General features: G+C 42.7%; 1 protein-coding gene across 6 annotated transcripts in view; it reads right to left on the bottom strand.

The window, feature by feature from the left end:
- The window catches only part of CAB39L (calcium binding protein 39 like), an 803,103-nt gene that overhangs the window by 98,455 nt on the left and 688,325 nt on the right, over positions 1-16,323 (bottom strand). For all 6 annotated transcript variants that reach the window (XM_069205367.1, XM_069205368.1, XM_069205370.1 and 3 more), the window contains one exon: positions 105-248. In XM_069205367.1, the coding sequence (XP_069061468.1) occupies positions 105-248 (144 nt within the window). The remainder of the gene's footprint in view (positions 1-104; positions 249-16,323) is intronic.

The raw sequence follows: 16,323 nt of genomic DNA, 5'->3' as shown, positions 1-16,323 counted from the left end.
GGACCTCTCACTCACTCCTTCTTTTAACTAATGGTAGATACTTTGTAAAATCATTTTCTGACTCTTGACAAAATGGTAAAAACGACAACATGCACCAGCCTTACCTTAAATACATGAAATGCTTCAAACTGAATGTTAGGGCTCTTATCTCTGAGCAGATTCATCATAAGCTTCAGGTTTTCTGGTTTGCTGATGTATTTTGTCATAACAGAAAAGTTATGTCTGTCCAGAATCAACTCACCAAGCAGCTGAGCAGCAAGATAAAAGTAGTGAAATTACTAAATGCAGTTGCTTATTTTAAATACCTTTCAAGTCTACTTTTCTCCAAGAAATAGCAACAGATGGAGGAACTGAATCTATGAACATTCAAGATTTTGTGCTTATCTTTTTTTAACACACTCACTTCGGTATCTTCAGAGTGCCTCTCAAAACAACTATTTCGCTGTCAGTTTTTAACTGTCGAATGAGGTGCAACTAGCAGTGAAGAGGAGATTAAGTTATACATGAATAGCATGGGTCCTCTGTTAAGGCTGTAGTGTACACTCTGTATTCTGCTAAGCAATATTTTATCCACAAACAAATAAAGGTTGTTCAGCTACATTCAAAATTGTTCTGCCAAGGTCTAAAATCTGAAAACTACTTATTGTTCTACCCAATCACTGTGCATTGTTAGACTAATTTGTCGCTCAGTCATTATTCTTTATTCGATCACCAAGTGACCATAAAAGAAACACAATACAAACTTACATAAGACATTACACGGTATACTTAAGACTTAATAATATATAAAACAAGATCATAAAAAAACACTAAATATAAGAATTAATGATTCACAATACGTTTGCCGCACTTGTATGTTTAGCGCGCTGTATGAAAGTAGTGGTTAAAAAGCATATGCTCGATGTTGGCAACAATTGTAGAAACTTCATATCGACCCTACTTTGTCTGAGGTTAGCCTGATTTTAAAAAGGTAGAAAAAGCAACTTTCTTAATGGAGAATAAAACTTGCAAAAAAGCATTAAGTGCAACATGCTTCATGCAGAACAACCGTCACTTGGGCAGACAGATAAGTTGACAACATATAAACCCAGCATAGAATAAGCCACAAGAGACCGTACAGTGTGCAGCCTTAATCTTGTTAACAAAACCTCTTGGTGTGTATTACTAACCTAGGTTAAGTAAGGCTTAATGCTGGGACAAGTACAAATTAAAGCATGGGCCAGAACAGTGGGCTTGCTGGTGTTTTTGTACATTCTCTCATCAGTACATTTGGCTAAAAACATTTCCCTCAATGGTTTGGAGAATCTATCTGAATAAGTGCACGGCTTCTCAAACAAATCAGAAAATTCCAGGCTGGTACAAATATTGTGTATATACGAGATCCAAGTTATTTTTATACCTCACTCCAGCTTAAGATAATCGGCTAGTACTGTCCAACTAAATGAGGTTTCACCCTTGGTCCATATCTTCAAACCTAACAGAAGCGGGTGTAGCTTCACAAGATCATTAATGTACCCTAGCCCGGCTTCAGTGTGGCAAATGTGGGTACTGGTAGTTTTTGGTACGGCCAACAAGCTTTTGATGAAACCATTTTCAGTCATCCACAACCCGGGTTGATCACTGATTCCACATACACCAGCCCCAAAAGTGGCGTTTTGGGAAGCACTTTGCCTTGTATATTGTCGGAAGCTCTCTGTTAGGCTTGCTGACCTATCGCGGTCACGAAGCTAACAAATGCCTCTGTACTTCTTGCCAAGGCAGCTGTTCTAGTTGTTTTGAAAGGTACCCAAGTACATTTGTCATCAAACAAGAATCAATGATATGGATGTGAAGGAACTGAACTATTTTTTTGTGTTATTCACACTAAAGGCTATATCTTTCTTATTCCAGGATCCAAAGTCCATTATGTGTGTTTTTGCCTGGTTTATCATCCAATCTAGGCTTGTCATAAAAACACAAAACTGGTCTAGCAGTTGCTGCAAGACTATTGGGGTTCTAGCCAATAAGACTGTCATTGGCATAGATCAGTGCTGGAACACAGTGTTTGCCTACCCGCAAGCAGTCCACACTGAGGTCCAATAGGCGTTTCTCCAGACCCATGGCATAATGAAAAAAAAAAAAAGAAAATGGCACAAAACATAGCCCTGGTGTATGACTAATTTGTAATCCTGATAAGTTTCACCTTGTTTTCTACATGGATTTTCTACATGTCACTGTAGCATTTGCCATGGCGTACAAAGTGTAGCTTGACAGTGATTTCAGTATCTCAGTAGATAACCCACAATTTGGGTTACACACTCTTTTTGCAAGACAACATAATTGGGTACAGACTTTCTGACCAAGATGAGACACCTATTGGATTTAATGTTTCTTCCAAAATGATGGTTATAAAGGTATTAACTGCAAAGATTCCTACCAGTCACTGTTGTAATCACCCTGCATTTAACATGTAAGAAGGGCACATGCACAGGGTTATACCGAAACAAAAAATATGACCACTTTAAAAAACTAAAAAACAAAAACAAAGTCTCAAAAGAAATTTGTTGAGATAAAAAAAATCCTAAACTGTCAAAGGGACATGACCACTCCAACAATCTTGTGGAATCCAAACATTTTATTTCCACAAGACTACTGGACTTACACAGACCCTTTAATAATATTTTATGCACCTCAAAGACTTACAAGCCAATTCATTATCTGGGTATTAAAGTAAGAGTTTGATCATATCCGGAAATCTTTTTATTTCTAGTTATCAATTGTGTAAGCCCTGGAGATCCAACATAATAATAAATATTATAGTTTTAAATGTGTTGACTTGGCTTGTTCTCTAAAAAATTATATCTTCTTTTGAGACCTATTTTTTGTCTTTAAATTTTTAACTTAGCTGCGTTGGGAAGAAAACCAGTGTCTTGAGGTCTATTCTGCAGGTCTTGATTTACCACTATTTTTGCATGTTAACTGACCATTTAGTTCCTGGTTTTATAGGAATCTTCATTCGGAGAACCTTTAGAACTAATTATCGCTCTTTCTGATAACACTTTGAAAATTTCTGTCACAAAAGATAATTATACAGGCAATTAAGGACAACTCATCTATGAAAGTTATGATGACCCTGAAAGGAAAACTAAGAAGGTGGAAGTGAACAAGCAACAGAAGGTAAATAAATATGATAATTAAACTTCATGTTACCAAGATCAGAAAGAAGAAGTGAGCCTTTCAGTAATATATACTTAAGAAACATTTGAATGCATGAATGAAAGAATATTAGCATAGCACACCAATAGTTTGACAACAAAGTGTTCAGGCACTTTCCAAACCATCCTACTAGACATGGAACGATGAAAGAGAGAGTACATTATTTGTTAAAGAGATAAGATGTGAGGAGTTTCTACAACTTTCATAACTGGATAGGACGCAAAAAAGGTGGGAATAGCATTGTTTGCTTTGACTGCTAGAAATGATAGTAAGCATCCTCACCGGCAAGCTGTATTATATTTAAGCACAGTGATCAGATGTTTAATTTTTTTAGTATAGTAAGTGAGTTAGGGAATTTTATGAAAATATGGAGCACAAATATGAATCTGGTGTCACAATATATACCTTTTTATGACAAAGGCATACTGGTTTTGGCGAAAGGCAGCAGTGCAGTTGGCGAAGATGAGAAGAAATGAGGGAACTTCTTTTTAATCCCAGAATGGTTCTTTTTTTCCGTAAATCCCTTGCATGCTAAGGACACGCTGGAGCCGTCACAGCGCAGCAGCGCTCGGGTGTTGTGGGCAGCTCCAGCATGTCCTGGTATTAGGGGCAGGAAATCCTTCTGAACAAGAACCAAAGGGATTTCTTTTTTTCTTTTTCACTTTGGGCTGCTAGGGAAGAGCTCTCACAGCATCCCAATGCCTTTTTTTTTTTTTTTTTTTAAATGACAACTGGCACGCATTACACGCTGAGGTTGTTACAGTGAAAGTGGAATGAGCTGATCAGCATTGCATGTCTCAGCCCCCCCTTGAGCACCGATTCAGACTGGACAAATATTATTGGAAAGGGGAGAACCTCCCCTTTCTAATGGTATCCTTCCCTAGTAGATCGCTGCTTGGGGATTGCCATAGGAGGGATCCACCCAATAATCATTATCATCATAGCCAAAAAGCTTTATTCGGTTTTAAGTCAAAACCATAAAATCATACAAAAGCAAATGCAAGCATTATTAAAATGTATAACACTATTACAAAAACCTTGGCCTGTAAGATTAATCAGTTACATACATCAACAGTTCAAAAACATCCTAGAAAATGTATGCAGTGTTAGGGATTCCATTTCTCTTCCTCGCAGACCAACAGTATCTAATGTAATTCCCCAACATCACTGTAATCACCAATAAACCTAAAACAGTTGTAATAAAAAGAAAATCACCAACCGTTCATGTAGTCCATTTATCCACAGCTATGATTATAAGACAACACAATTCATATATTGCCTATACTGCTTTTTTTTACCTTTGATTGCACCCGCAAGGAAACTAGCGGCAGAATGAGAAATCTTCACATGCGGTAGAAGTTGCAAATTCAAAAGCGTCGGTCTGACCTGGTTAAAATTTAACATCTTCAAAACGGTACGAATAAAGTCTGTACACAGGCCAAAGAATAATAAAGTGCAAGGTGCCCTGACAAGAAACATTGTCACAAAAACGTGAGCTAATATAAGTGTCTTTAGTCCATCCTAGACTAGAGGTTTCCATGGAAGTTATGCAATACAAAGCAAAGATAATGTTCGATTGTCTTTGTGGTTTGGATCATAATTGAATGTCTAACTGTTGGGTTTCAGAAAAGTCCCATATACTCTCTCCGCTTATTTCCACTGAACAAAAACATTTTTGTCCGGATCACATCAGCCTTAATGATCTTTCTGGGTAGATTGAATATCTTGGGTCAACCAAGGGCCCTAAAGTTCGACGCTAAAGATTCCAGCCAGGGTATTGATGATGCATGGGTGAACTCAAGGCAGTCTTTGATTCAGCATAGCTTGCAGGTTAATCCAAACTTAATTTTGAGCCATAACATCAGAGGGCCAACTGTATCACATTAGTAATGTAGCTCATACCCAGATCATCATGTGCCATCTCTGAGGCAACATAATTAGGCAAGATTAACAACTTTCTTGTACATTTGTAATCCTCTTATCTGCAGAGGCTGAGCAGAAGCATATCCCCAAATATCAAACTTAAATTATCCATAAACTCAACAAAAGAATCTAAAAGCCATGGCAGACCCATACTGGTTCCTGAGATAAGCACAGCATTGTTTACATACAGTAAAGCAGCTATAGGAAACTTGTAAATCCTTCCTGCCCTGAAGCAGATGTTGAACCAAAAAATATTATACATGGTAAAAAGGAAGGGGACTAGAATATAGCCTTGACAGACACCCCTGTTTAATCTAAAGGGTTGTGAGCATCCCCTTACCCTCTTCACCATATCGGACCAAGGTGGTCAGGTTATGGTTCAAATTTCCATATTCATCTCCACCTCCCAGGATCCCACGACAGCCAAAGCTTATCTCTGTTCACTCTGTCAAAAGCTGAACTGAGCTCCATGAATACCCTTTCTTGGCAACTGTGAATTTTGAAATATTCAAATACAAACTTAAACACTAGTCAACAGTCCCTAAACTAGGCTTAACACGATACTGTATGTCAGACAGCACATTTTGCAGTTTAGCCCAAGAACTCAGGCGATTTAAAGGCACCAACCAGGTATTTTTACCTCAGAGAAGATTAACAAGATTGCCTGGTAGGAGCACAGGTTCTCCCTAGTCTTTTTTGAAAACCAGCACGATTACAGAGTGTGACCAAGAATCTGGTAATCCATGAATCACTGCTGCATTGGGATAGATGGTGATGAAGCGGCACACAGCTCTACACAAGATTTAAACAGGTCACCTGGTACCTCATCCAGACCTGGGGCTTTATCATTTGGAAGCACTATAATGACGTGCCTCACCTCCTCCCTTTCAAACGTGAAATTTCCACACTCCACTCGATGGCAAAATAAAGGAGTGGGTTTGAGGTTTTCATAAATATGCTTCACTCACATATTTGCTGCAATATGTGAATTGGTTAACTATCCTGGAGTTGCCTGGAATAAAGGCCAATTTACAATGTTACAAAATAGCCCCTATCGTGCCTCAAGGAAGCAAGAAGAAGCTTTTCCCAAGGTTTCCCAAATAAATACTGCTTTCTTGCCTGCAGGGCTTGTTTGTATGCAGACCAACACAGCAAAGCCACTGTGGAATCCCTTGGAATATGTTAAAGAGCCCTCTTGAGGTCTTCATGCGCTTTAGTACAGAAGGGGTCTAACTACATTTCAGGGGGATGGCTTCTGTGTTTGGCATGACTCAATAACAGACTTGAAAGCTCTAGATATGTGACTGGAAGAAGAAAGAATTATGGTATTGGGAAGTCCTTCTTCCAAGTAAGCCCTGAAATCCTCAGCACAAAGCTGAAATAAAATGAGATAAGTCATATGGCCTAATCATGGCCTACTTTATTCTGCGCCCTTCATCCTTTATAGATGGCAAAACATCGTACTTAGGGGCCTTAGTATGTATCTCAAAGCACCAGTTGAAGGCAGCTGTTAGAGGATTATGATCAATTTGGCCATACCACTGAACATTAAAACCCCTAAGTAAAGAAAGTAAACCAGGGGAGACAAAAATATAATCTATTACAAACCACCTACCTCTCCCTGTAAAAGTCAGTACATGTTTTCTTTCCCCCCCCAAGGACTACTTAACAGCCAATATAGTTATAAAGTCTATCCCCAAATTTGCAGAAGTCCGAAACCAGGCAAAGTTCACATGAGTTCACATAAGTGCAGGTTGCGGTCACCCATCAACATCACATAAATAAAATTATTCCTAGTTCTAAAAATGTATCTAAAAACCTATTCAGAGCAATGGCATGAGCATCCTTATCTTGAATAAAATTAGAGTTATAAAAATTCAAGATGAGCATGCTGTCCATTGACTTGAATATAAACAGAATAGCTGCTAAATTCCTAGAATGAGTATCCACAACTCTGGTATGACAATTTAGTTGAAGAGCAATTAATATTAACAAACCACCTACCGTCCTCCCATGCCTTGCTGGAGTTGCTAAGAAGTGAAAGGATCTAAAGCCATCCAATGCAAAATTACAATCAATATTCCATGTTTCCTGGAGGCAGACTACATGAAATTCTTTTGAGAAAACTACACAATTGTCAGTCCTCTATTTTATTCACTATCCCAACTATGATCCAATTTAATACTTTCAGCTGAGCACTGCCCCCTTCAACGGGCACAGAAACCACAGGGTCCATTGGAATGGGAGTAGATGGGAGTAGCAGTTGTAGTCATTCTAGAGAGTCCAAGTTACTAATGGCCTCAAATCTGTTAGGGATGGGAAGGTAATCTACTTGCCTCCCATCACTCCTTTTGACTACATTCTCACCATGTTTCTCTTGCTCTACCGGGGGTGGAATAACTAGGGACCTGTAAAAGAGACTCAAATGTAGGGCCACAAAACTCTAGTCTTTTTCTGAGGTGAGACGAGTCCTTAAGGGTACCAACTACATAGGTGTTGTTGAAATTACCAGCACACGGTCACTCTAAAAAAAATTGCATCCCTATCCACCCAGGAATCTCTTCTCACAACACTAATGTGATCAACAAGTGGAGGGCCCTAGGTCATTTGCTAGTGCAACCAGTGAGATTCCTTATCCGTCAACTGTCAGTAACTTTCTATCCCTTTATTCCCAAGTGGCGGCACATTAGCCAACACCAATACCAAAGGGGTTGCTGCTTGTGGCAAGTCCAGAGTTGTGGCATCTATTATGGGTCTCTCCAAAACCCCGTTTCCCTCTCAAGAGTGTGGCTGAGTAAAGACTTTACCTCCATCCGGCCTGTGCACATAGGCTATGACCAACACTCTTCCTAGGTTATGTGTAATGATCAGGACCCTAGGGCACTATAAACTCCAAGCCCTGTCCCATGTTTTATGGTTGGTTTATGGTTGTGAAATGTATAAAGTGCACAGTCACCTGAAGGTATCATGGTGCTAATGCTCAAAGGAGAGAAGAAAAAGTACCCAGAAGAAACAAAGTGTCAGAATCAAAAGCCCTAGTAAGAAGCCAGGTCTTCAACACGCGCCTAAAATCTTCCAGCGAAGACAGTGAGTGAATAGGCAAAGGGAGCGCGTTCCAGACTTGAAAATCTTGCGGAGCATGCCGAGGGTGCGGAAGCAGGAGGAAGAGACTGTGTTGATCTGTTTTGTCATGGTCAGCTGATTGTCCAGGATGATACCAAGGTTGTGAGCGTGACTGATCGGTGTTGGTGGGGGTCCTAGTTCAGAAGGTCACCATGCGTCGTTCCATGGGGAGATATTTCCAAAGATCCGCACTTCAATGTGGTGTTGGGGCCTTCTGATAGTGAGAGGATGAGCTGGGTGTTTGCAGTGTAGGATATAATGTTTAGTCCATGCAAACCTATGACATTGGCCAAGGGAGTCATGTAGGTGTTGAACAGGGAGGGGTTGAGGGATGAAACTTGAGGGACGCCATAGATATTGTTCTTCGGTTCTGAGGTGAAGGGCAGGAGGTGTATTCTCTGGGATCTACCTGTGAGGAAGGAGGTGATCCACTTAAGGGCATTTCCTCGGATTCCAATGTTGTGAGGCCATTCCATCAGCATTTAGTGTGATGCTGTGCTGAATGCTGCTGAAAGGTCAAGTAGGATCAGGGCTGCAGTTTTTCCTTGGTCTAGGAGTGATCTGATGTAATCAGTGGCTGCCAACAAGGCAGTTTTGGTGCTGTGACTGTTGTTCTCTAGGTGTTCCGTGAGTTGGTGGTTTAAGTCGAGGACCTTGGAGGGGGAAAAAGGGCAGAGATATGGGGTGGTAGTTCTGGAGTTTGTTGGGGGCTTGAGTTCGGCATTCTTCCATTCATCGGGGAATGTGGCAGTGGTGACAGATGAGTTGAGAATGGTGGTGAGCTCGCTGGTGATCGTCTTGCTCCAAAGGTTGAAGATATGGTGGGGGCATGGGAAGATGGGTGCTCATGAGTGTATGGAACTCATGATGGAGGTGGTGTCTTGCGTGGTGAGCTGGTCCCAGTTGGTCAGCTGGTGGTCATGGTCTTTGTTTGTGGGGTCAAAATGGCTGGGTAAGTCGGTGGGTTGGGGTTCGAAATTTCCGTAGATGGTGGAGAACTTGTTGTGGAAGAAGTCCGCCAGGAAGTCGCAGAGTTCTTGTGAAGGGGTGATGTTGTTTTTGTTGGCTGAGGGGCTGGAGAACTCTCTGATGATGTTGAAGAGTTCCTTGTTGTGGTTGGAGCTTGTTTCAATGCTGTCTGCTAGGGTTGTTTCTTTTTGTCTTTTTCAGGAGTTGGTGGTTTTCGCTGAGGGTAGCTTTGAAAGTGGTTCGGTCCACGGGCTCTCTGCTGGTGCGCCATTTTCTTTTGAGTTGTTGGCAGGTATGCTTCAAGGTTCTTAGCTCTGTCGTGTACCAGCTGGCTTGCTTGGAGAATCTTTTGGACTAGGTGAGTTTGTATGGGGCAACTATGTTGGCGCAGTCTGTGATCCAGTTGGAGATGCTCTTGACTACCTGCTCAAGGTTGGTTACAGTGTGCAGACGGGAGGTGCTGAGCGCATCAGTCTATTGTTTCTCTGTGGCCTTGCTGCAGCTGCAGAGTGACATACTAGGTGGTATGGGGGTGGTGAAAGGGAATCCCACAAAGGTGAAATGGACAATGGCATGGTCGGTCCAGGTGAGCTCGGTGACATGGCTGTATTTGATTCTGTTGCTGACTGAGAAGATCAGGTCCAATGTGTGTCCTGCGATGTGGGTGGGTTCCGTGACCAGTTGGGTGAGGCCGATGTTGTTCATGTTTTCAAGGAGGTTGACGGTGTTGGTATCAGTGAGGTCGCCGAGGTAAAAGTTGAGGTCGTTGATTAAGATATATTTTTGGGAGTCTAAGGCGAGCGGAGCAATGAAGTCGGGGATGGCATCGCAGAAGCTGGAGTGAGGTCCTGGGGTCTGTAGGACGAGGGTACCTCTGATAGTGGTTTTGTTGTTGTTTCAGAGTTGGAAGTTGAGTTGTTCAATGATCCAATGATCAGGGTGGATCAGTGGATGTTCTCCTTGTGAATGTTGGCAATCCACCTCTATGCTGGCTGATGCTGTCTTGGTGAGGGAACTTGTAGCCGTCATGCTTGGCAATGGCTATGTTGGGAGCAGAAGTGGTGTTGAGCCACATCTCAGTGAATAAAATTAAGTCTGGTGAGGGAGGTGATGGTGTCGCAGATTTAGGTGGCATGCTTGCACAGTGATCGTGCACTGAGCAGGAGGCAGCTGAGCTGGTCTGGGGTGGTCGAGGGTGGCCTGGTAGTGGGCCTCATGCATGCTGAAGCTTTGGTGCCACAGGTGAAGAGTTAGTGCCGGCAGGTGAAAGGCCTAGGTAAAGGGTCCACTGTGAGGACAAACAGCAGGGGGTACAGCAGACATCCCGTTCACATTTGCCCAGCTCAGCTGAAACTCCTCTGAAAGTGTGCCATTAACCAGCACCATAAGACAGGACAGGTGTACAGGAACTGAACCTATGACCTAAACCCTGGACCTAATCCTATTTTCTGAAGAAATGACATCATGTAAGGCCATTTGAGCGAATCAAAAGCCTTTTCGACATCTAGTAATAAGAGCATCGTGGGTTCCTGTATCTCATCTCTTCTAGCTATTACCTTTCAGCAGCATTCAGCACAGCATCACACTAAATGCTGATGGAATGGCTGCACAACATTGGAATCAGAGGAAATGCCCTTAAGCGGATCGCCTCCTTCCTCACAAGTAGAACCCAGAGAATACACCTCCTGCCCTTCACCTCAGAACCGAAGAACAATATCTATGGCGTCCCTCAAGTTTCATCCCTCAACCCCTCCCTGTTCAATGGCAGAGCTTTTGAGTGGTAGATCTGGGTGGCAGGAAACCAGATTGATTGTGGACATATACTTTTTCGGTCACAAAATACAGGTGATTGGCCAACCCTTTAGCCAGTCATTTAACTTCCATAATAAGTAATGAAATAGGTCTGTTTGATGAGCACTCCTACACTGGCGCCCATTTTTTATGAATTAGGACAGCACTGGCAGTATAGATGTCCATGGCAGACATCCCTCCTATTGCGTCACATGGAATATATGAGTTTGCGGTTCCACTAATTTTCTGCCTAAACATTTGAAAAACTTGTGGAGTAGCACATTGAGTCCATGAGTTCTCCCACTCTTCATTTGGTTCTTTACCTCTACTGTTCCAGAGACCTCTAAGTCTCTGTCTAGTTAATCTCTGTACTCCCTACTCAGTATAGGGCTGGAGACATCTTGCACAAAGGTAAGAATATGTTGCTCATGGCATCTGTTTCTTGGCCTATAATACTTCTCCAGGTGTGCAGCAAATTCCTTGGTCTAGGAGTGATCTGATGTAATCAGTGGCTGCCAACAAGGCAGTTTTGGTGCTGTGACTGTTGTTCTCTAGGTGTTCCGTGAGTTGGTGGCTGAGGTCGAGGACCTTGGAGGGGGAAAAAGGGCAGAGATATGTAGTAGTTCTGGAGTTTGTTGGGGGCTTGAGTTCGGCATTCTTCCATTCATCGGGGAATGTGGCAGTGGTGATAGATGAGTTGAGAATGGTGGTGAGCTCGCTGGTGATCGTCTTGATCCAAAGGTTGAAGATATGGTGGGGGCATGGGAAGATGGGTGCTCATGAGTGTATGGAACTCATGATGGAGGTGGTGTCTTGCGTGGTGAGCTGGTCCCAGTTGGTCAGCTGGTAGTCATGGTCTTTGTTTCCACCAGAAATCCCCTCCACTGTCTTGCCTTCAGGATCCATCTCTAAGTGCCAGCCACACCAGGATTTTGCCAGCTTTGTTGCCCACCTCATATAAGCCGCTTTGTTTAGGGCACAAGGTTTTCTTTGCCTCCCAACCACTTGTCTGTATTATTTGCTGGTGAGAGCTAAGTGGTGGACAAGTGTTTTGCTGGGTCTGCCATATATACACCTTTAACTGACTCAGCTGCTGTGCTCTATGTCCACAAGGGCCTTCCTCTCATCTTTACTTATGCCCACTATTTTTTATATGCTACTTTATATGATTCCCGCAATACCACGTCACAATCAACAGAACCTTTGTGTTCTATGAAATAGGACTCTGTTATGTCTTTCAGGTGCGTTTTAGTGTCCAAGCCTTGAATGTCCCAAGGATCTAATCTACTCCCTAGCCCACATATACATAGTCTTGCCTTCTCTTTTTGTGCATGGGGATAAAGGGGGTGGTGGAGGGGCAGGGATAAACCGATATTTCCTTGGAAGAAAGTATGCCTCTATGTACCTGTCCCCCATACTGTTGTTACCAGGAAATAGTCAAGTCTGGAGAGTGACTGCATATTACTGGCCGGATGTGAGTATTGTTTCACAACAGGATGTATATCCTTCTAGGGGTTCATTAACTTCAACCCCTCAACAAAACATCTCAATCTGTTGTCCATCCTCACTTGGTGATTGGCAGAGTCCATTCTGTCCATGCCAGTGTCCATGGTAAAATTTAGGTTACCTCCAATAATCAAAATTGTATCAATCGGCTGTACAAACCTTTTTCCCATTTTTCACCCAGGATCATCAACTAGAGCCTTGGAGGAATGTACCAGACACCAACATCCTGGTTGCCCCATTCCAGTAATCCCTTTACGGTGGCATAAATTCCTTACAAGTCTGTCCAGGTCTGCAAGACCATCAATTGCCCTGAACGCTGTACTAGCACTCCCACCCCTCAAGACCCCATTGAGAAGCACAAAGACTTTATATTTTTCTTTTCCAGGTAAACTGCAATGGTTACCTGCCAAGTGTGTCACCTGTAGTAAAATTTAATCTGGGTGTTGTCGATATAAAGTTTTGCACAATCCCTCATTTAACTTTATGGTCCAACCCACTGATGTTCCATGTCAGTACCTTGAGACCTGCATTTCTGGGTTTAGGTGTCAATGTATTCCAGTCTATGATACCCTGTTAGATCATTCACCATCCACACTGATGACCTTGCCACACATATGCCAAGAATTCAACAAATGACCCTGCCCACTCAACAGCTGCCCTCCCTACTGCTTCATGCTATGGGTTTCGAACTAGCCACTCCACCAATGCGTGAGGTGCCTGTCATCCCCATGATAACATTACTGTATCAACAGTTTAAAAATGCCTCTTTAATCCTGTCCATAGCTTTACTGTCCCATCTGTATTCCATCTAGAGAGCTGAAGTTCTCCGGGTCATGTTCCATCTCTTGATTCAGATTCTTCAATCCCCTCTGCCACTAATGATGTTCTATGGGATGCCAGCTCCCAGCCACTACCACACAACATCCAGTGATGTGAAGAACCATGGCCTGCCCTCAAATACAATTTAAGCTTCACAGGAAATAACATAATGTATTGAATATTTCTCTTGTGCAGTTCAATCTTGGCTTTGTAAAAGGAATATTGTTTGGTCTGGACTTCCTTAATCTAGCCTGGGAAGACCATAGTTTCACGAGCCTTAAAATTATTAGGGCTCTTCAGCTGTGCTGCCCTTAAGACGGGACCCTGGTATCTAAAGTTTAGGATCCATGCAATATGTGGTCAGGGTTTCACCCCTGGTTTTGGTGAAGCACCTAGGATCCTTTCTACTCTTTCCATAGCAAAGAGACTGGATAGTTGCCGTGACTGCATCACAGATCAAATTAATCCTTTGACAGCTTTAAGTAGTTTAATTACTTCTGTGTGTTCTTCCAGTTATGTTCCAGCGCGGATCTGGTTTCTCTTACTGCTTTCATCAATTCACAGAGCGATGGGTCTCCCATCATTACTACAAAAGTCAAGGTTTTGCAGTTTGTTTGGCAAGGCTGGCTCGGCTATAGCCAGTTGCATTCTGACAAAGTTGTGCTCCCCTACCCCTGATTCAGGCACACCGCATACACTACCTGGCAGGACAAGGTCCCCCATTCCTGCATGGTTACATCACCCAGTAGCTTCGCAGTTATATGGCATCAATCATCATGGGGTGGTGATCATTTGCCAGTGTCCAGAACTCTGGTCTCTCCCTACTTGTCACCAATGGCAGATACTGCACCACAGACCCACATCGGAATCCCCTTTCCACTTCAGGGGTCTACCAAATCAGTCACATGGCCACTGTATGTGCCAAGAAGACAAAGGTGGGAAGCAACTTCACTGACCTCTTTGCATCATTAAGAAAACGTAGGACAGGGAGGTACCTCCAATCTCACCTTCACTAACCGACCTCCTTCCTCCTCAGATGGAGCCGCACTTGGGCAGTCGACATCCATCCATCCATCACCACTACCGGTATCCATGCTGTTGTTGCCGCCTTCAATTAGTTTTCATCCTGCAAAGGAGTGTCTCAGTGCCCCCACAAAGTCCCCGGCCCCCATCTCAGCTGCCACTAGTCCCCCATCTCTCCTTTACCAGCCACGCACCAATCACGCCCAGATGCCCTTTTTGGCAATATGCAACCTAGTCAGACTGCCCAGTCTCTCTGATGACGAGCTCAGCCACTGTCAATACCCCCGTGGATTCTTGTTTGCTGACCAGGGGCACCTCCACTTCTCATGGCCATAAGCTACTTAGATGGGTCACTGGGCCACTTCAATGAGCAATGCGGCCACCACCGTTATCCCCAGCAATATTTTGCAATATCTGCACTTTATATACTAGATGTTTGTGAAGTCTCATCAATAATGAATGGCAGTAATCTGACCGCAACATTATGAAAGCTTGAATCAGATCTTTCCTGGAGGATGCTGGAAGAAAGGGAAGGATCTTCCACATAATAGGCAATAAGAGAATGAATGTCACAGTGAGAGGTTTAATGTGTTCCTCAATCAGGAGTTTGAATTAAAAATAATTCCTAGCGTGTTGGGACTGAACAGGGACCAAAGAACCCAAGAAGTCAGACAGATATTTAGCTGTCCACACTTTGGAGGGGTCTCCAAGAATAATGACCTTGGTTTTTGATTCTGTATAGTACGAAAGAGTTGTAATTCATCCAGTTAGCAACTTTCCTAACACAGGAACAAAACTTATGGGATGTTTTCCCATTCAGCCTAAGGATAAGGTGTCATCTGCATATGTGTAGGACTTACTGCCAAATTAGTCTATCGGTCTGTCTAGTGGAACTACATACAGGATGCATAATGTGGGGCTGAGTGCTGATCCTTAGGGAACTCCAGTAGGTGTTGACTAAGCTGGAGGATTGGTAATCAGGCAAACAAACTGTTTGTGTCTGATCTTTAAGGAAAGAAACAAACCAGTTATATACCATGTTTATGATTCCAATTTCAGCCAGGCGTTCAAGCAAGGTATGATAGGAGAAGGTATTGAATGAGACTGATAAATCTTGCAAAGTCAGTGCTGCCACGCCTCCGTGGTCCAAAATGAGGCACATGTCAATTGTGGCTTTAGTTACAATAGTTGCAGTGCTAAGACATTTCCAGAAACCTGACTGAACTGGGTGAAGGAGCGAGTGTGATTCCAATAAGTTGTTGGTTTACCGCTGATTCTGTAATTTTATAAAAAGAGAGGTAAAAGGGACATAGCAGAATAGCTGGATAGGACTATACCATTGACTTTTTGAATAACCAAGGCTTTTTTCAATTCAATGGGAATTGTTCCCTCACAAATAGATGAATTAAAAACGTCAGTCAGCACTGGAATCAGAGAACCAAATACCTTTTTTTTACTGGTGAACTGGAAGGATCTCAAGTGGGAGGCTGAATTGAGAGATGTCAGCACTCTAGTGATCTGTTGCACAGTTGCAAGTTCAAAAGCAGGCCATAACGAATTAGGAGGACCACTATTGGCTTGTGTTTTTGCCATATTTACTTCACCTAAATTATGAGCCAGTTTAGAAATCTTTTCCTGGAAGAAGTCGGATAAATTGTGGCATAGCTCTTTTTTTGCTTGAAATCTGTTTGTTAAATGTTTTACAAAATACCATGCAGTATACTGCGTGACGTGGGCAATAGCATGGCAGATACTTCCGCATTAACCGTTGGTACCCCATATTAACATTAACCAATACTGCGCAAAGGCGCGCAGGAAGCAAAGAACGCACAGAGCATCCTAGATAGAATTTCTGCGAGTAGTTAAGCAAGCTATAGATCTATTGAGAAAGGAAAAAACCAATATACCTAAACAATATAAACCAAGGGTCTCCAAACGGTCAATCGCCAGCTACCAGTAGCCCACCGAGACCCC

The sequence above is a fragment of the Pleurodeles waltl genome, chromosome 8 (assembly GCF_031143425.1).
Source record: "Pleurodeles waltl isolate 20211129_DDA chromosome 8, aPleWal1.hap1.20221129, whole genome shotgun sequence".
NCBI classification, from domain to species: domain Eukaryota; kingdom Metazoa; phylum Chordata; class Amphibia; order Caudata; family Salamandridae; genus Pleurodeles; species Pleurodeles waltl.
Note: the sequence above shows the minus strand (reverse complement) of the source record. Positions and strands in the feature narration are given on the sequence as shown.